Consider the following 21,678-nt stretch of genomic DNA (forward strand, 5'->3'; position numbering starts at 1 on the left):
ACCCTGGGATCATGACCAGAGCTGAAGGCAGACACTTAACCAACTGAGCCACCCATGTGCTTTAATAAAAAATTTTTAATGCTACCTTGAAATAGAATAAAAAACAAAGCTGATAATCTTTAGTAAAGGTATGCTTTCTGCAGTGAAAGTGTACCTGGAAAATAGTTTGAAATCTAATTGTTCAGGCAACTGGTCAATCAGTTGAGCGTCCAGCTCTTGGTTTTGGCTCCGGTTGTGTCAAGGTCATGGGATGGAGCTCTGCTACCTTCAGGCTCAGTGCTCAGCATGAAGTCTGCTTAAGAGGTTCTCTCTCTCCCTCCCCTTCAGGTCCTCCCCAGACTCATGCTCTCTCTCAACTAAATAAAATAAAATAAAGATGTAATGGTTAAAAATGATAGATATCTTAGCGTTTAGTTGGTTGAATAGTTCACAATAGTGATGCATTTTGAGCAGATATTTTTATCTTTTTAAGATATATTTGGTGAGCAGCTACCCTGTGTTAGGCACTATGATAGATACTAGTGATACCAAGGTGAATGAGATACCTGTCTTTTGTTCATGAAGCTTACAGTTAAATAGACATGTCAATAAATGTATTCAATGAGATATTATGGGTATCAGTTTGGAAGTATGCTAGAACAAATGAAGCAGTGGCCAGTTTTCCCTTATACCAGTGGGCATTGGTAAGGTAGGTCCACTATAATTCAAGATTGAATTTGAGAAAAAATGATCTTCTCAATTATAATAAATCTTTGTCAGTAATTTTTTTTTATTTTAAAAATTATTTTGTTTCTCATCTTTCTAGAAATTAGGAAGCAAGTAATAGAAGCCTACCCAGGAATTACTGTGAAGACTATAAGTTTAAGTATCTTCTTAGTTATGGAAATATTAAATACCTTTGCTGATACCAGGTACTCTGTGTTTAAAATATTAGTGTTTAAAATATCTGTGTTCTGAGGAGTCTTAAAAGTATATGCTTACAAACAAAATAAAACAAACAGCCAACCTATCAATTATAAAATGTTGATCTTTTTATTTATATAAGGAAGACTCAGACCTTGAGAATTATGGGGAGACTCTGTGAAAGGGAGCTTGAGATGTAGTTGGGAAGCTGATTGGAAGAGAAGTCATATGAGCAGTAGTTTTATTTACAAAGGTACGCAAAAAAGAAGGCCGGTGGGTACAGCTTGCTTTGGCCTGTATAGCACTATAGATCCGTGCAGGTCCCCTGGATCACTGTGGAAGAAAGAGGGGGATCACATCACGTCAGGGGAACTTTGCTCCCTTTCTCCTTAACCTTACCTACCCGCTTTGCCGGGCAGTTGGGCTTCTGTGTAAGAATTTGTTTGAAGTAATGTGTTCTGCAAATTTAATGAAAAATTTAAAAACTATTCATTTAAAGTATGATATAGTAGAAAATATTGATACCATGCTGATAGTGCTATAATAGAAATATTTTGAGTGGAAAGATACAAATCCTCTTCACACTGATAATTAAAATAAAAGCTAAAATTGAAGAGTATTTAAGCTTATATATTTTGAAATTTTTTTATGGTCTCAGACAATGCATATTAAACCAAAGAAATATGAAGCTATTGTACAGACACTTGTGTGGCTGTTTTGAGAGCAAATCTGGGCATTTCTGAAGACTGGGTTATGGCATTGGTTCTTTCATATATTTAGCTTCCTGCCTTTGGCTGTCCCTTCCTTGATCACGATTATTTATAGTAGTCTTACAATTGCAGCTATGATCCGAATCTTTTGTGGTCTTATTCCCAGTGAACATGAGAAAGAGAGAAGGAAGCCAATGACAGATTTTCTAAGATTATTAACTCTAGTGGAGGGAGGAAGAAGGAGAGAAGTAGGTTTTGGGGGGTTGTACAGTTTTTGATAAGACATTGTTTAATATGGAATTGAGTTATGAGGGATGGAAGTGGGGCTGGGCTGGAGTGCCAAGGAATGTTGGATTACAGATGACCTCCCAGTGGAGGGAATGGGCGGAGACACCGGGTTAGTTGTCACAGGACCGGCAGGGGGTCGGTATCGCGTGGTATCCTGCCATGCCGGTTCAGAATAAGCTTTCGGGGGTGGGGGGCTGGCGCTCGGGTGTATGGAACTTGTAGGTGCCCGCACTTCATGTCATCTCACACAGAGTGACCAGTCACAGTAAGTGGCATTTCAGGTTCTCTTGTGACTAGTGCACCTGCTTTTATTTAATTTGTTTTTAGTTACGTTTTCGTGTTAATCTTCTTAACTCTGCCTGTTCCTCCTTCCAGTATTCCTTCCAGCCTCGGATCTCGAGCATGACAAAAATCAATGCTGACGTTTTTAGGAGTGGTGCCTGTTAACAATTTTACCATTGAAAGAGCCTCATTTTTGGTCCGTCTTAGTCCGGGGCGTGCTAAGCAAGTGATCACAAACACCTGAAGCCCGCTTAGGCCCCGTCGGTGCCGAAGGCCTCTTTGGGTTGAAAGATGGGGTGGAATGAAGGAACTCAGATCACAGACGAGAAAAACTTCCTCAAGTTATTTCAAGATAAAAGAGCATTATTTGTGTTGAGCCGGAAGTGAAAGCCACTGGGAGCTGAAGCATGAAGCGGCTTCGGGGAGAGGGCCTTCTGTGTCTTTTTTTAGTCGCGGTGACTCGCTTTGCTCTGCATGCCAGGTACTGTTTTCCTCTCTGCAACAGCTGCTTTTCTCAGTTTCCTGGTCGTTTTTGCTTCCTCTGTTTTCCCCCTAGCCTTTGGTCACCACTGCCTAGTAAGCCCTTCACCTCCTGATGTTTTATCTTTAACTCCCATTAAAAATGGACTCTCATTTTATCCTCGTTCACATCCCTTAGAGAAGACCGGTCGAAGAAATTAAGGCATCAGGAAGCTTTGCACCTGTGGAAAGGTTGCGGTAGATACTGTTGAAGTGTTTGAGCCAGCTGAACTCTGTCTTCTGTGAAGCCGCTCTGTCGCTTGCTAATTAGCCACCACAGTGCTGGGAGCCGCCGCCGTCGGAAGTTGGGAAATGCTGCAAACTAGGTCCCCGGGCCCTTGCTTCTACCGTCTAAGAATCGGTTGCTTCTTAGTGGTATTGGCACACCACTGGGTAGATCTGTAGATGTTGATATGCACAGTCTCCAAGATGAACTGGTAAAAATGAAAAAGAGTAAGGTGTAGAATTATTTGTAGAATGATTCTGCTTTTTGACTAGAAAAGGGAAATTGATGTCTGTGTGTATGCATGGATACAGGCAGGGTCCTGTATAGTGCGGAGAATGTTTTTCATAGGTCACAGCAGCTGCTTTTGGGACGGGGATTTAGGTTTGGAGTGGGGTCTGTGTTTGCAGATCAGAGTTTGATTGGACACTTGGTCTGAAGTTGATTGTGAACATTAAAAGTTGATAAAATTCTTATGTGATCATAATAATGTCAGTATCATTTACCTCAGTCTCAAATGTTATGATGTACCTAGGAAGGAAGTAAAATCCTACTGTTGAAAGTGTCAAGGTCGCATGAATTCATTTCTCTTATGTGCCATCCAATTCAAATGTAAAAATGCTTTGTATATACATTTCTTTACATTTGACTGTGACTTTTATCACTTTATGCTTTGCTTGTTCTGAGATTTCCAAGTCCTTTTACCCTCTTTTTTGGAGTCTTTTATGTATAAGCTTTTACTGTATCACTAATAATACCCACTTTCTTCCTGAAGACACCTTGTATTCCCTGTTCAAATGTAGGCTGGCTGCTCTCTGGGCAACTACACAGTTGGTCATCTGGAAGTGTCTAATTTTAGCCTCCCGTGTCTGCCCCTCTTTTTGGTTCTGTTAAAGAAAAAATTCTGGCACTTGTTAAAACAACAAAGAAGACTTTGTTCAGGATGATTGCAGTTAGTGTCGAGACTGTTGTCAATATGGGAGAGAGATTGGGCTCCCCTCCAGACACAGTGAGGACAACGGGGGTTTCTAGCCAACAGGCAGAGCGAAGGAGTCTGCGGGAAGAGGTGACATCAAGGGTACGGGGGTCCTTGCTATACTGACTGAACAGGATCCTGGGTGGAGGCAATGCCAGGATGACTAGCTACAGACTCCTGCTACAGCTGGGCTAGGCAGGCTGGACACAGGCTGAGGCCTCGTCAGGAAGAGGGTTAGGAGGGGCCTGACTAAAGTTTGAAAAAGGAGAGAGTTTCTGTTTTTTTTTCTGCTCTTTCTGTTGTTGTCTTGTTTTTCTGTCGTGTATCCTGAAATTCTTTTTCAAAGAAATATTGCATAGGCAGTGAACTTTGAACCATTGTATTGGTTTCCTATCACTGCAATAACAAATGACCACAAACGTGGTGGCTTAGAACAACATAGATTGACTCTGTTACAGTTCTGGAGGCCAGAGCCTGAAATCAGTTTTACTGGGCCAAAGACAAGGTGTCTGGCTGGCTGGTTCCTTCTGGAGCCACCGGGGAGGGTCCGTTTCCTAGTCTGTTCTAACTTCTAGAGACCACCTGCTTTCTTTGGCTGGTGACCCCTTCCTTTCTCACAGCACTCCAGCCTCTTCCATTGTCACATTTTCTTGTCTCCCTTGTATATGGTGCCTTATGATTGACGTCGGACCTGTCTGCATGATCCAGAATATTCTCCCCATCAGAGGAGCCTTACTTAATTACGCCTGTAAATCTCTGCAAATCCTTTTTGCCATATAAGGTACACTCACAGGTTCCAGGGATTGGGATGTGGACATTTTCTGGGAAGGAGGTGTCATTCTTGAGCTCAGCACAACTCATAATATCTAGAAATGTTTTTATTTTTTCTTCATGCTTCATTGATAGTTGGGCTTGGTATAGAATGATAATTTTTTCTTAGAACTTTAGAAGCAGAGTTTCATTACCTTTTAGCTGGTAAGAAGTTTGATACCAGTTTGATTCTCATTCCTTGGTATATGACTTGAAATTTTTCCCTCTCTCTAAGCTTCTGAGATCTTTTGCTTATATTAAATGTTACAGATGACTTCAGCTAAGTGTAAACTTAATGCATTAAGTGTCCAGTTATGTGTAATTAACTGTTTGATACCAGTTTGATTCTCATTCCTTGGTATATGACTTGAAATTTTTCCCTCTCTCTAAGCTTCTGAGATCTTTTGCTTATATTAAATGTTACAGATGACTTCAGCTAAGTGTAAACTTAATGCATTAAGTGTCCAGTTATGTGTAATTAACTGTTTGATACCAGTTTGATTCTCATTCCTTGGTATATGACTTGAAATTTTTCCCTCTCTCTAAGCTTCTGAGATCTTTTGCTTATATTAAATGTTACAGATGACTTCAGCTAAGTGTAAACTTAATGCATTAAGTGTCCAGTTATGTGTAATTAACTGTTTGATACCAGTTTGATTCTCATTCCTTGGTATATGACTTGAAATTTTTCCCTCTCTCTAAGCTTCTGAGATCTTTTGCTTATATTAAATGTTACAGATGACTTCAGCTAAGTGTAAACTTAATGCATTAAGTGTCCAGTTATGTGTAATTAACTGTTCACAAGCATACCTCTAACATGGCTGTTGTGTTTGCGAAGTGGTTTCCAAAGTGTAGGCCCTTGACCATCTGAAAGAAGGAAGCATTGAAGGGAAGACAGAGTAAATAGAATGGAAGAGAACATTTCACAGTGCCATCCTACACTAATTACACACATTGTTTCACAAAACATGTGTTTCACTTGTATATGTGTGGCGTCTTAAAACTTACCCAAACTTTCCAAAACCTTCCAAAATTTAGCATGTATTCTACTTAGTGTTTGAAACAGAGGCTGCAGTTTTCATGTTAAAAATTATGTGAAGACGTAACATGTGTTTGAGGGGAATATTCCTACTTAGCTTTAGTTTAATGTTTTCAATTAAAATTGTCTTTGTTGCTTCATGACAAATTTTATGAAAAGTAGTAAGCATGGGGCTGATTCTGCAGTACAAGATGACATGCTGTAAAGCTGCTTGTTTCAAGGTCCTGTTTGTTGTCAGATGGAATGCTGGGTGTAGGCTGGTGTGGTTCATACTCGGGATCTAGCCTGAAAGACATGTTTTTACCCTCAACAAACATCATCTTTGTTTGGATATCTGTAGTCCGTGTAACCACAGAAAGGTCTTTTCTTCTCCCCTAGAAACGTTTTCTTTCTTGTACTTGTTTCACAAAGAGTTTAAAGCAGCGCTGCCTTCCACTTTTCGGTCTCAGTTTGTTGCAAGAATGTGTGAGGCACCACCTAACACTCCTGGTGTGCCTGAGAACTGTAAAATAATAATGAGATCTTGGAGTAGATAAGTCTACTCTATGAGGACTGAAGCTGCCGGTCATTCCCAAGGCCAGACCAATTGTCTAACAAAGGGTAAAGTACTTCTTACATTGGAATAGTTGATTTATACATAATAATTATCTGTCAGACTATGCGGGAGGAAAAATGTCTGTTGTCAGTTTTGTTTTAGTGGCTTGAATTTGAAACTTAATAACTTTGACTGACTTGTTCATTACAATTTGGGATTAATTGAGTGATACTAAGTTACAATGCCTGCTTTTAAAAAATGCCATTCAGGAGGATGCTTGCTTCTTAAAAGTTCCTATGTTTAAAGGGAATTAGACGTCTTCTTAAAATGTTGTAGTTGTCAGTTTTTTAAATGTTTCATAAGATGCAGTAGCTGTCATTGTCTTCCATAAATTTGTACCCAGGTATGTTTTCCTGTATGTATACTTGAGTATTTAATCCAATGTCTTTGATTTTTACTGCCCCAGATATGCCTCTTTTACTTTGGAACATTGTTACGTTAGATGGGAAGTCAATAAAAATAATTTGATTTAATTTGGCTTGAGTAATGTAATAGAGATTTTTTAAATTTAATAATGGCATGAGATTTAAGTACTGAGTAACACAACTGTCTTTGTTAAATAGGTGCCTGGAACTTCGTGCACACTTGTGCCCAGACACAAGACAGCTGTTGATATCCCTTTGTAATCAATGTTTTAGGGCACTCTTTGTTCTTGCAATGGAATTTCTAAATAAGCACTCAAAATGAAACCAAAGGGAGGATTCTGGTGTAATTCTTAATAAACTTCTCAACTACAGATCAGACATTATGAAACAATATAACTACAGTGAAGTCTGCGTAGGGATATTACTTCTTACTCTAAAGATGATTGCCTCACAATGTGGATTACTAAATTATGTCTCTACTACTCCCTCTTGGAAAGAATTGACATTTAGATGTAGTCTCTTCAAAGAATCAGGTTTGGCTGTATTTTATAAAATCAGTTTGACTTCAGATTCATGCTTTTTTTTTAGAACACATTTGTCAACATTACAGAATTTTCTCTCCACAGGGAAATGCAATGATAAGAAATTTCTAAAGGAATTTAAAGATTTAGAGCTTACTTTCTTTGATACAGAGCTATGTCAACTACTCTAATCATATGAAAGTACATGGTCTTTCTCTCATAAAATTAAGATAGAATTTCATTCAGTTCCAGTATGGCCTCTGTTACATGGTTAGGTTTTCCTTTCCTGAAATCTCTAGACTAGAGATCATCTGTGGGAGGTTTTCTGTCTTGCAGTTCACCACAATGATGCTTTCTTGGGATACTTTGCATCTTGTCAGCTCCATACTGTTTCCGGTTCTTGTCTTTATGCTTTGAAACCTGTCATTGTTAAGTAGGAAATAGGGTTCAGACTATAGGACTGGTACTAGGAATGAAGGTCTGGTATTGACTGTATTTAAAGAACACGCTCATCCACTGACTTTGGCCTGATCACCATAGGTACTCACGCTTAGTTGTTCTGATAATGGAAGTGGAATTTAGTAAGCAGTCAACTTTCCTAGTTTGAGTTTAATTTCTATTAATTTGCTGTCCCTACACCTTTGTAAAAGCAGGGGTGTAATGTTGTCAAGCTGGGCAATAGAAGAGAGAAAAGGTATTGGCAGACGTATCTAAGTCTGGACTGAGATTATGAATATATAATTGAGTTGATTATCCCAGACTTCTGACTACATTAGTTCACTGTGAAAATCTAAACTGGTCTGAATTTTTGTTATTTTATTGAACCATTCTATTACTTATTCACGTTTCCCCCAAAGGATAGCATATTGACACTTTGTAGTCTGAGAAAAGCAGTGAATGAGCATTTTCCCCCCAGATAAACGTTTAACAATTTACAAATTCCCCCTTTTTCCAAGTTTTATTGTTCTATCGATGATCTCATTGACCTAACTCCCCAGACTTGGAATTGTTGGGGTATACCTGTTTTTAAGATTCTGCAGGCATGTTATCAAATTGCTCTCCACAAAGATTTTTATACCCTGATAAGTCTCCCCTCACAGTACGCTGCTGCCGATTTCCCCACGCTCTTGTCAACATTGAGTAACATCAGTGCAGTTTTTGGTCAGTCTGAGATAAGTACAAAGATATTTTAAAGCTTGTATTTCTTTAGTTTCTAATAAGTTTGATTTCTTTTCCCCATGCCTTGGCTTTTATATTTAGATTTTATTTTTATCAGAGCTATACTTGGTTTAAAGATTCAGCAGTCTGTATGGCTTATTTTGAAAAACAGCTGACTGCCGTACTCCTCCCTCCCCACAGTCCGCCGCACAGAAGTAACCACCTTCCACTCCCGGGCCGCTCCGTTTTCTGTCCTCTTCCATGGCGCTGGGTGGCGTGTCTGTGTTGCCCTTCCCGCTTCCGCAGCCAGGCCGGGTCCGCTGGTCTCCGGCTGTGCAGGGCCGACATGGGGTTCTCTTCCCTGCACCCAACCTCTTTCACACATCCCTTCAGTCTCAGGGACTTGACCCCTTTCGTCCGCGTTGTGTTCAACCCCATCCTTCCCTCCCCTTAGGAGCCACCATTTGCTGGGCCTTTGAGGGAGGGGATTTAAAGAATCCCTCTGTTGTCATTTTAGTGAGTTTCAAGAAGAATGGATATAAAATGTACGTTCCATCGGCCATCTCTCCCTGGAAGTCCCATTTCTGGTGTCTTTAGTAATCATTTTTAGAAAGTAACCCTTAAAAATACTGGCTATATGTCAAGCGTAGCTGGATGTGAATCCCAGTTTTGCTCTTTATTAGTTCTGTGACCTTCGACAAGTTCGCTAAAATCGCTAGGCTTCATGTTTTTCTGTCTGTGTGATAGAATTCACGTGATACCTATCTTAGAGTGTCGTCGTGAGACATAAATGTGATAAGACACGTAAAGTGCTTTTCATGGTATCTGCTGCCTGGCGATCTCTTACTGTCTGCCAGAGAGTTCCCGAGAACACAGACATGCTTGCGGCTGCTATCCTTACTCTTGGGAATTTCTGGCTCATGGCCTTTGCCCAAGTATCAATGAAATGCTTGTCTTTTTTCTCCTTGATAAGAGGTGCTTTTGATATAGCCTGTTATTATTGGTCTTTTGTTTTTCTTTATGGTACTTGGGATGTAATCATATGCATACTATTTCATGTTATGATCTCCACTGCTGTTGTCAGGTTTGTGTTTTTCAAAGATACAGGGTGGTAGTAAGACAGAAGGGTATGTCTGTGCGGAAAGACTGGAGATTATCATAGTAGTTGGGACAGCTGATGAGGGGGACCTCAGAGGCCAAATGAAGAAGTAATTATTTTCATCATGTAGGAGAAAGAATTTTTTTTTAACTCCTGAAGTATATCGTATGTTGGTTTGTTCTGTGGACAAATTACCTCAATTTGTAAAAGCCATCTTGAATGTTCTCATCATATACCCAGATGGATTTCATCTGAAAACTTAAGAGCTTTCAGTTTGTTTCTACTTTAATACTTATTTCTCTGAAATTAGATCCAACATTGATTCTTAAGGGATAAAATTTGTCATCTCCCCTAAGTTAATGCTATGTTGACAAATTTGCTTTTTAAAAATATCTATACTATTGAAATGGCAGATGCGTCGATATTTCAAAGTTGTAATTATAGATACTTAACTCAGCCTTTTAAGTTTATTTGATTTTGCTAGTTTGTCCTTTTAGGCAATATCAATTTATTGTTTTATTTCTTTTTTGTCTTAGTTTTATAATAATTAACTTTTGGTTCTTTAAATAACGGATCATCTAAATTTGATCTCCACAGATTCGGACCAGGATGTAGCACTCAAACTTGCCCAGGAGCGAGCTGAAATAGTTGCTAAATATGACAGAGTAAGTATTCATATTTACTCTTTGAGTAAGTATTTATTAGGAAAAGACATATAAATAGACGTGGATTTCGTGTTTGGAGAGCTTAAATTCAGAAGCAGTTTGTTTACTTCATGTGACAGTGGAAGTCATCTTTCTTTCTCTCACTTCATCTCCAGATTTTCTTCTCTCCCACTTTCCCTGTACTGTGGCCATTCTGGTCTCTGCAGTTCTTCCAACGCACCAGGCTTGCTCCTGCCTCTGGGCCTTTGCACTGGCTGTTTCTTTTGCCTAGAACACTTTATCCTGGATATTCTCATGGCTCATTGCCTCACCTTTTTCAGATCTTTACCCAGATGCTGCCATCGTAGTGAGATCTTCTCTGACCACACTGTTTAATAACTCCTCAGCTCTCTGGATTTTTGTCTCTTCTTTATTTTTCACTATAGCACTTCCTATATCAGCATACTTCATATTATACTTATTTTGTTTGTTGTCTGCTCTCACTCCTAGAAGGTAAACTCTGAGGGTAAGGATTTCTTTTGTTTGACTTACTCTTATATCACAAATATCTGGAATAGTTCCTAACACATGCTAGGTATTCAGTAAATATTTGACCATGGCACCATATAGAATTAAATACCCATTTTATTTATAATTTATATATGCTCTTAAAATTTTAACACACATCTGAAAATTTGAACTTATACATTATGTATACTCTCCATTAGCATTTTATCTCGAAGTTAGTTAAGGAATCTGGTTTTCGGTGCCCTAGAATATCACAGTTGTTGACAATTTACATGTCTTCTTATTATTACTTTACCGCTTGAGGTCTATAATGGGTTGGAGGCAGTGATTTATAAATGTCATGTTTTATATTTATCTCAGTTGCATGTAATTTCATATCTGTTATTTTTGATTATTTGGGAGAGTAACAGGAACATGAAATTATAGAAAGCCATCTGGACTATGCCCTGCTCCCGGAGAGGCATACAGGCAGGCACTGCTCTACTTAATAGTTACGTTCCTAGAGTTTGTTTTTGAATTGGTTGTTTGCAGCATCAGACACAATTTCCCATTATTGTGAATAGGTTTTAGTGGAATCTGTGAAAAACCTAATTAATTTATTTAACTGCTTAACTAATTTAAAACCAGTAGGACTATCATTCATTCATGTTTGCATGTATTTTTTTTTCCCATGCAGTTAAATCACACTTAGGAGCTAGGCTAGCCATTGTGCAGTCATTGATAAAATATATGCACATGGAGGGGTCCACAAGACAGTTGGGTATTGAGTCTGAAATTTGATGGACCATTGTAGACATTTGATGTTCCTTCTCTAATCCATGCTAATTAATGGCTTCAAAAGTAGAACGAGAAGAGCAATGGGCTGAGGGCAGAGCTGTGGGCACACGGACGGTTAAGGGGGACCCATGAAGACCCATGAAAAGAAGAGTTGGATGGTATGAGGAGAGCCAAGAGAGACTGGTGTGATGAGGTTTGAGGAATGGGGGCGAGCAACGCGGACAAACGCACTGAACGGAATCTACTAGATGGGAACTGAACAGCATCCACTGGATTGAACAGTGGCAGATAATCTTTGACGTTGGCAAGAGTAATGTCGAGGCTGATGTAGCTGTGAAGTAAAGAAGTAGAGAGACAAGGTGGCTAGCTTACTCTTCTGGGAAGTTTGGATGAGAAGTAAGAAATAGTTTTTTTCTATAACACGTGTTTTAGTCAGAGTGGCTTTCTTACCCTTCATTGCTCTTTCTTTCCCAGTTGACTTCTTACACAGCCCCAAGTCTGATCAGGGCTTAGCTGCATGTCAGCTGTTGCTGGCACACAGGATCTTCTGAAGCTTATCACTGGGAAATAGTGATTAAATTGCCAAAAGTAGTTGTTTTTTTTTTTTAAGTTAATTTAGGCTGATAATGCCTTATTTCTAGCTCTTATTATTAATTCATAAAAAAACTCCTCTTTTGTGGACTTTTTCTTTTAAGTAGTTGTTCAGTTTTATAAATTCCCAATAATACCCTTCTTTGTCCCCAATTACAGGGACGAGAAGGTGCAGAGATTGAACCTTGGGAGGATGCTGATTACCTTGTTTACAAAGTCACGGATAGATTTGGCTTTTTACAGTAAGTTGCATCGATTGAAAGCTGACTTTTTTATTATAATGTTTCTATGGTGACCTGTTATATTGATTTTCTTCATTTTTAATCCCACAGCTATGAATAAGGTTCCAGGAGTAGTCCTGCAATGTGCTTTTGTTATTAAATTCCTGGCATTTTTAACCTCTATGATTAACATTGAATTACATTGTTAAGAATACAGTCTTTAATACTTGTTGTATTTTAGTAAGAACATAAAGTGTAATAAGTGAGTCGTATTAATAATTTAGCAGAATTAAATGGAAATGAATAATAATTTGCATTTCAAAAATAATTACAAGACATTTCATTTTATGTAAATGCATTTTAAAAATAATTAGCAGTTAGAACTTCAGTGTTATGCAGCCTAAAAATTAGCAATGAAAGGAACTACTGTTGATCTTTCCCATAGTTATAAATGTCTTTGTGTTATTGCTTCTCATAATTCCGTTTATCCTGAGTATGTTATATAAGGAGTTGAGAGAGGACTGGACTGCTGTAAAGGGGCTAACGTGATTTTGACTCTTGAGAACATCCCGCTAATGATGTGAATTCTGTCTGTTCCGGTTCCCGTGGTGTTTGGGCAGATCCCTACAGTCTAGAGACTTCAACTCTATAGTTTGCTTGCTTCCAATTTAGTGAGTAATTTCTCATTCAAATTTATTCTTTTCCAGTCCCATTAATTATAAATAGGAAAAAGCTAGAGTTTTTTTTTAAATGTTAGGATATATGATTACATTTTGAAGGAAAAAATACAATTTTTTTGATAGTTCATAGCAGTAACTTGTAGTACTCAGACTTTGTTTTCTCCTTCTGTTGAGTTTTCTTGCATTTAGAAAGTATTTTTCGGTATCTTGTTTTTCTTTGGATAGAGCAAGTGAACAAAGTGAAGAGAAACAGTTCTGGGAGTTAGAGAATGTGTGCCCTTCTAGTGCCTTCGCTTGTTGCAGTTAACCCTTTCACGCCTCGTTTGTAAAATGGAATCACCACTGCTCTGCATACTTTAGAATATGGTGGGATCTTTGAAGAAATAAAATGATAGAATGCCATATAAATAATGCCATATAAAGTTCTGGACAAATATAAGGTGTTATTATTATACTTATTGACATAACCGGAGTGTTCCCTTGAGTAGTTACAATTAGAAGACTTTGAACATAACAGACTAGCAGAGCAGTATTTAACTATGATGAAACACTATTCTTAAATTAAACCCCCACTTCCACTTTTTTTTTTTTTAAATAAATCAAGCTTGACCACAAATGTGGCAGGAAATGGTTACATATTTGTGAGGGTTAGTGTGCAGATCTGAGGTATGTGATGGAGTTTTAAAGGACAGTTTGAGCTTTTAGCCCTGTCAGGATCAGTGGGTCCCAAACTTGTCTGCACACTAGAGTTATCTGAGAAATTTTTCTTAAAAATAAATTTCTGGGCTCTGTCCCAGATTTCAGTTCAGAGGGTGCACTATAACTTACCTGATTTTGATCTTCTCGAGTGACTGTATATTGGGAGTGAACCACCAAAGAGATGTTTGTATCATAAAATGGTCTAATATAATACAAACTACATGTGAAAAACCTGTGTATTCCAAAAGGATCTAGTAATTACCTAAAAATCTCTTTTTCTTATTGCTTGAAACATGTTTAGTCAGTCCATTATTTATCTTAATAATATTAGGTAGTATTTATTGAGCACTTACTGTGTGCCAGGCACCGTTCTAAGCCCTTTACACAGGTAGCTCGTTTATTTCTCTCAAAAACTCTATGGGATAGGTACTCTTTTTATCTTTTTTTCAGATGAAACTGAAGCAGAAAGAGGTCAACCACCTGGCCCAAGTTGTGTTGACCATGTTAGATGTGGGATGTAGACCTTGGCAGTCTTACAGCAGGGCCTGTGTTCTGAACTTCTGCAGTATACTGCCTGTTACTGCTGTCCTGTATTTTAACTAAGAGAAACACAAAAGTGCTTTGACACGCCTTGAAAGAAATTTGAAGGCAGTCATTTGTATGACGGTAAAGTCAGATAGCTAAGCTCACCACTTATTTGAAAATGAAACTGGTTGGTACCAGTTCTCATACGATCGCACTAATTTTTAAATTTATACCATGGTGCAGTCCTGCAGCACCCAGCACAAGTGAAAATAATGAAGCAGAGAAATGGATTTTAAGACGATGTTAGGCTTTGTTAAATTTCACCAAACTAACTGATTTTTGTTACAATGCCTAATATAAGTAAAACACTTTCCTCGAGAGGTTGCTGCTGGTCCCTTCCATTGCTTGTCACTGTAGCCTAAAGTTTTTTTGCACTGTTGAATAAATAAATAAACTTGGCCTAGGCATTTAGATACTGCTTTCTATCACACCTTGATCAAAGAGCATTTCTTTCTGCTCTTTTAGTTGTGTGCAATTTTTCATTGGTTCTGCAGTGAAATTGGGTTTTAAGTGTCAATGTCAATACAATACAGTGGCCAAAAGTAACTTTGTGATCTTCTCCGAAGGCTGCTGACTTCATATCTGATTATAGTTTTAGTAACTTAAATTGCTTGTTATGATATGTGACAGTACTAGCAACTGCAGTATAGGCCTAACTTGGCTTTTTAAGAGATTTCACAATAAATATAAAAATTGTTGCCAAACCAGCTTGGCTTGATGCTGCAACAGGAAAGTCTTTGTTTAGGATTCAGAAATGGGGAGTTATCCCTGGTCTGGATGCCTGTGACAGAGTTCCATCTGGAGAATGGAGAAACCAAGCACATTTAAGAGTTAGAGAAATTTCGAAATTTGAACTTTCAGCATTGTTATAAAAAATAGTCACTGCTAGTCTGTTCAGCTTGGAATGCTTGGAATTTGGATAATGATAGAGCTTTTAGGTCAGAAGTTATTAATAGAATTAGAAGGAAATTGTATCAAAAATAAAGATAAAATTAATATCAAGCTTCAGATTTTTAACTAATCAAAACATGTATATTTACAAAAATTAGCAGATTGTTTGTAGTTTACTATGACTACATAAATATTTGAAAGCCAAAATAAAGGTGTTTTTGTTTTTGAAGAACCTCTGTTTTGATGACAAGAGCTTGCAAACTCTTTCTACTTGTCTAATCCTTGTGATTAGAGTGAATCTTAACTTAGACATACTTAACTGCAGAAACAAAATTTAGTCAACATATTCAGTTTACTGATTTTAACAAATTAAGTTTTAGTTTCCCACTGAAAGTTTGTCTTACAGAAATATGCCACCTGAGGTATTGAAAAATAACAGGCACATATACTCTAGTTAATAATTCTTTTAAGTTTAAAGCAGATGAAAACAGATTGAGTTAAGGCCCCTCTCTTTCCAGGGATGACCATGTTGTTGTTTTTACTTAATGTGTTTCTACGAGGCGTGGCTTCTTGCTGTCAGCTTGGCATTTTCTTTTAGCAACTTCTATGGACCGCTTTCCTTCAGAGGACAAACCTTTGTTTTTTAAAGTGGGGTTAGGCAAACATTTTCTTTGAAGAGTTGGATTCGAAATATCTTTGGCTTTGTGCACCTTGTGATCTTTGTTATTCAAACTTAATGATTCAAAACTTAATGATTCAACTCTACTGTTGTAGCATGTAAACAACCACAGACCATCCATGAATGAGCGTGGCAGTGTTCATCGAAACTTTATTTCCAAATGCATGCTGTGGGCCAAATTTGACCCATGGGGCTGTAGTTTGCTGACCTAAAGGAATACTACGCACTCATCCAGACTTCGGTCTTTCCTTCGTCTGCTTGGAGAATACTTAAGTGGCAAGGGGAAGGTGCATATGTGCGTGCTGGCATGCGTTCACCCTTTTTTTTTTTTCATATGTTCACTCAGCAGCATTTAGTGCCCTCCGGCAGCCTACCAGCCACTGTGTCTGAGGTTGGTGCCTTACTTTACATGCGTATTTTAGACATTGTGTGTAGCTTTTGGGAAGGCAGCCGTCCTCTTCTTTCTCCTTAAGGCTGTGAAGATTAATGCACAAGGAGGAAAAGTTCTGTGGCATTCAGTGTTGTGCACACAGCAGGTTTTGTATAAAAGGTTTTAGATATGGAGCAATGCAAGAAAATCCATATGGGAAAACTTGACCACATTGTTGCTCTTTCATCCGTCTAAGCAGTCTCAAGACTGTTTTCACAATTCAGCATCCATCAATTGTGGAGGGAATGGGCCTCATCAGGAATAAGGCCACATAAGACACACCCACAGCTAACGTCATACCCAAAGGTAAGAAGCTGAAGCTTTTCCTCCAAGATCAGGAACAGGACAAAGATGCCCACTCTTCCCACTTTTATTCACATAGTGCTGGAAGTTCTAGCCAGAACAGTTAGGCAAGAAAAAGAAATAAAAATCCAGATTGAAACAGAAGAAGTAAAACTGTCTGTATTTGCAAATGAAATGATTTTATATATAGAAAACCGTAAAGACTCCACCAGAAAATTGTTAGAACTGATAAATGAATTCAGTAAGGTTGTGACATACAAAATCAATATATAAAAATCAGTTGCATTTGTATACATTGTAAAAACTATCAAAAAGAATTGAAGAAAATAATTCTGTTTATAACTGCATCAAAGAGAATAAAATAGCTAGGAATCAATTTAACCAAGGAGAAAAAGGCATACTATGAAAACTATAAGACATTGATGAAAAAAATGTAAGATAATACAAATAAATGGAAAGAAGTTCCATACTCATGGATTGGAAGAATTGTTTTGTTAAAATGTCCATACTACCCAATGCTATATACTGATTCAGTGTAATACCTACAAAGTGCCAATGACCTGTTTCACAGAAATACAATGTGTACAGTCTTAAAATTGTATGGAACCACACAAGACGAAAATAGCTAAAGCAGTCTTGAGAAAAAAGAACAAAGCTGGAGGCATCGTGCTTCATGATTTCAAACTCTATTACAGATCCTGAGTAGTCAAAGCATTATGGTATTGGTGTAAAAATAGAGACATAGATTGATGGAACAGAATTGAGAGTCCAGAAGTAAACCTATGCATTTATGGTCAGTTAATTTACAATAAAGCAGCCAAAAATATACAATGGGAAAGGGACAGTCTCTTCATTAAATGGTGGTGGGAAAACTGGGCAGCCATATGCAGAAGAGCGAGTGGATTAAAGGCTTAAACGTAAGACCAGAAACCATAAAACTCCTAGAAGAAAACATAGGCTGTAAGCTCCTTGACATTGGTCTTGGCTCTATTTTTTGGATCTGATACCAAGAACAGAGACAACAAAAGCAAAAATAAACAAGTGGGACTACATCAAACCAAAAGCTTCTGTACAGCATATAAAAAGGGCAACCTACCAAATGAGAGAAAGTATTTTCAAATTAGGTATCTGATAAGGGATTAATATCCGAAATATATAAAGAACTCATGCAAATAAGTAAAAAAAAAAATCTGATTAAATAATGGGTAAAGAACCTGAATAGACCTTTTCCCAAAGAAGACATACAAATGGCTGCCAGACGCATGAAGATATGCTTAACATCCCCTATTATCAGGGAAATCCAAATGAAAATCACAGTGAGATATCACCTCATACCTGTTAGAATAGCTATAATCAAAAAGACAAGAAATAACAGCTTTTGGCAAGGATGTGGAGAAAAGGGAGCCCCTGTGCACTGCCTGTAGGAGTGAAAATGGTGCAGTTACTATGGAAGAAGACAGTATGGAGGTTTCTTAAAAAATTAAAACTAGAACTACTTAGGGAAGCCTGGGTGGCTCAGTCAGCTAAGCATCTGCCTTCAGCTCAGGTTATGATCCCAGGGTCCTGGGATTGACTCTGGCATTGGGCTCTCTGCTCAGTGGGGAGCCTGCTTCTCCCACTGCCTGCTGATCCCCCCTTCTTGTGCTCTCTCACAAATAAATAAAATCTTCACACCCCACCCCCCCAAATAGAACTACTTATGATCCAGCAATTCTACTTCTGGGTATTTATCCAAAGGGAAATTACTATCTCAGAAAGATTTTTATACCCCGCCCCCGGCGGGTTAATTGCTTCATTGTTTACAGTAGCCAAAACATGGAAATAACCTAAGTTGTCCGTTGATGGATGAACAGATAAGGAAAATGTGTACACACACACACACACGCACACGCACACGCACAGAGGCATATTATTCAGCCTCTGAAATTTTAGCGTTTTGACAACATGGACGGACCTTGAGGACATTATGCTAAGTGAAATAAATCAGAGAAAGACAAATACTGTATGTTATCATTTATATGTGGAATCTAAAGCAACCAAACAAAAAAAATGAACTCATAGATACAGAGAATAGGTTGCTGGTTGCCAGAGATGGGATGGGGAGTGGCGGTGGTGCTGGGAGGTAGGCAAAATGGGACGAAGTGGTCAAAAGGTATAAGTTTCCAGTAATAAGGTAAATAAGTCCTGGAAATGGAGTGTACAGCATGGTGGCTATAGTTAATAATACTGTGTTGTATATTTCACAGGTGCTAAGGGAGTAGATCTTAAAAGTTTTCATCACAAGGGAAAAACCAAAACATGTGTAGCTGTATGTGATAATAGATGCTAACTAAACTTAAAATAATAATCATTTTGTGATATATATACATATATATATACAAATCATTATGTTGTACATCTGAAACTCACACAGTGTTATATATCAGTTATATCTCAATCAAAAATTTAAAAAATAAATTTAAAAAATGCATATGAAAAAAAGCTTGGTTAGTAGGAATTCAGTAACTGTCTGGGGATATGATGGTGTTCCTGCATAGGCAAGCAGGTCCTGGGGTGGGGGTTGTGACAGGGCAAAAGGAAATCACGTAATATATCAAGGTGGAGAGAAATTCAACACCCAGTCTGTCTACTTCTGGATGTCGCCTCCGGCTGACTTCAGTTGTGCGTTTGGTCCTGCATCTCGCTCTCCCGGGGCTTTCCAGGAGTATGGCTTGATGTTAAGGTGGGGCGGGATGCTGAGAGCAGTGCTGTCTTATGTTGAATTTCACAGGTGAAATTCACGTCTGTAGGACAGGAGCACCACAGGCCACGTGGCCCGAGCAGATAGATGATCAGCCCCACTCCACGGACGAGTGTAGAAGTTGGTTCCGATTCAGTGTTGGGAACAGGCACAGTGAGGTCTGTTAGTCTCGTCGAGTCAGTAGGAGGATGCCAAAGAACTGTACCCAGCGCCTTCAAAGAGCTAGTCCTGCAGTAAGCCACCGGGGTCGGCGCTTCATTTGCAGTTGGGAAAGTTCAAATAAACAGTTATCAGGAGCTGCTCAAATCAGCCGCACAAAAAGCTGCTCTTGCCCAGGGCAGCCTGCTTACCCTAGAAATACCGGTCTCAGTGTGCGCAAAGGGTGTCAGATATTCCTAGTCGTTCAAGAAGTCCCTGCTGACCCTGTTTGCCTAAGAAACAAATTCCAGCGGTGTTGATAAGCCCTTTTTCTGCCAGTAAGTGAAGAAGGGATAGATAGATGTACTTTTAAATTAGAAGTTACATCCTGTACCATTCATACATCGTTGGCTCTAGTAATCAGGAGTACAGATTGATTAGCAGGGAAATGTAGACTATGAGTATAATGAAAATTAAAAAAAAAAAACACCCAGGTGTCACCTTCAGTAAGGTGAGAGTGGACATTTTACATTAAAAAAAAAAAACTTTTATATTAAATCCTCAATTTTTTTTTTCTTTTTAAGAATTGGTTTCTTAGCCTTTTCTCCATATACCGCTCCACAAACCTAAGATCTTGTTCATCTTCGTTTGAACCCACAGGGCTAGAGAGATAGGATTGAGCATCTCTGTATTAGGCTAAATGACTGTAACTAAGTGAAATGTTAGCTTCTTATCTCTGAAGTGAAGGGTTTGGACTATCTCTCTAAGATCTGCTTCGGCTGTTGGACTTTCTTTCGGTTCCATTGCTGTAGGTTGGTTTGTGGTTCACCTGAGGACTCTTCAAAGTAGCCGAAGAGTGCCTTCGAACATACTGGGTTCTTGAATACTAATGTGCGTGGTATTATGTGGTTTAAGAGAAACTAAGACGAGAATCTGTATCATTGCCCAACCATCAGTATTACTGAGGTCACAGTTCAACGCTCAGAACTTTGTTACAGATAGTGCATTGTTTTTCTGTTAATACAAGAGGCTCAGCATGTTTCAGGTTAGAGCTGATTTCACAGTATTACTGTATCAGGAAATGAATTCGATCTTTTGTTGCATATTTAAAAATCTCATCCCCGTTGGAGTTTTGACAAATGAAGCTTTCCTGATGTATAGAATTAGATTTTCCTTTTTCATTCATTAATCTGTTGGAGGCTGTTTTATTTTCTTACACCATTTAAAAATATTTATTTATTTATTTAAGATTTTAATTTATTTATTTGAGACAGAGAAAGCAAGAGAGAGCAGGAGTGGGGAAGATAGGGAGAACCAGACTCTCCTCCTTGAGCAGAGAGCCCCATGCGGGGCTTGATCCCAGGACTCTGGGATCATGACCCGAGCTGGAGGCAGACACTTAACTGACTGAGCCAGGCAGGTGCCCCGATCCTTTTATCATTTTGTGAAAAGCAGTCATTTGTTATAGGCCATAGTTTGAGCCACGGAGTGGAGGTGATGTTGTCAAGTAGAGGTTGGCAAACTATGACCACATCACAGTCAGCTCACCACCTGTTTTTGAAAATGTTTTGTGAGAATAAAACCACACTTAGTATACTATTACCTGTCTGTGCAATACAACGTTACAGTTGAATAGTTAATGACAAAGACTATACGGTGTGCAAAGCCTAGTGTATTTACTGTTTAAATATTTACCTTCCCAGAAAAAGGTTGCTGACTCCTGGTCTGTAGGAGTGTTGTCCAGTAGGACTTTTCCTGCAGTGGTGGGAATATTCTTTCTATATACACAGTGTTCAAAATGATAGCCTCTATCTGCATAACTGTCTTGCACTTGAACTGTGGCTAGGGTGAGACTGAAAAACTGAATTGTTATTTTTATTTAATTTGAATTTAACATTTAAGATTAAATAGCCACACGTGGCTGGAGAAGACTGTCTTGGACAGTGTATATCTAGAGATTGGAGGATAGGGGACCTTGTGGGTTCAGGGTCACTAATTGTTTTATATTGAATTTGGTAGCATGGAAGCTTATGTACTGTGATCCATTCTTGTGATGATGGTCATGTGTATCATCTATATCTATACGTATATAATATTTTAAAAGTTCGCTGTGATTTTAACTGTTTCACATCTACTGTTCTTCCTTTGCAGTGAGGAGGAGCTCCCATATCATAACGCAGCTGTGGAACGCGTGAGTCCAGCTCTGCATGTTTTTATCATCACTGGTGAATTACGTTATCAGAGGATTAAAATCTCCACCTTTGTGACTTTGAGTGCCTTGTTA

At 38.5% G+C, this 21,678-nt stretch overlaps 1 protein-coding gene across 2 annotated transcripts in view; it reads left to right on the forward strand.

Moving 5' to 3' along the window:
• The window catches only part of USP6NL (USP6 N-terminal like), a gene marked incomplete at its 5' end in the record, with an annotated part of 165,867 nt that overhangs the window by 86,780 nt on the left and 57,409 nt on the right, over nucleotides 1-21,678 (forward strand). Inside the window, 4 exons of one of the 2 annotated variants that reach the window (XM_080810662.1) lie at nucleotides 6,296-6,350; nucleotides 10,086-10,153; nucleotides 12,188-12,270; nucleotides 21,546-21,585. In XM_080810662.1, coding sequence (XP_080666788.1) covers nucleotides 6,296-6,350; nucleotides 10,086-10,153; nucleotides 12,188-12,270; nucleotides 21,546-21,585 — 246 coding nt within the window. Of the gene's footprint in view, nucleotides 1-6,295; nucleotides 6,351-10,085; nucleotides 10,154-12,187; nucleotides 12,271-21,545; nucleotides 21,586-21,678 lie in introns of those variants that run through there. The other variant, XM_080810661.1, reaches the window with a different exon arrangement.

This window comes from Martes martes (genome assembly GCF_963455335.1).
Source record: "Martes martes genome assembly, chromosome: 8".
Lineage (NCBI taxonomy): Eukaryota > Metazoa > Chordata > Mammalia > Carnivora > Mustelidae > Martes > Martes martes.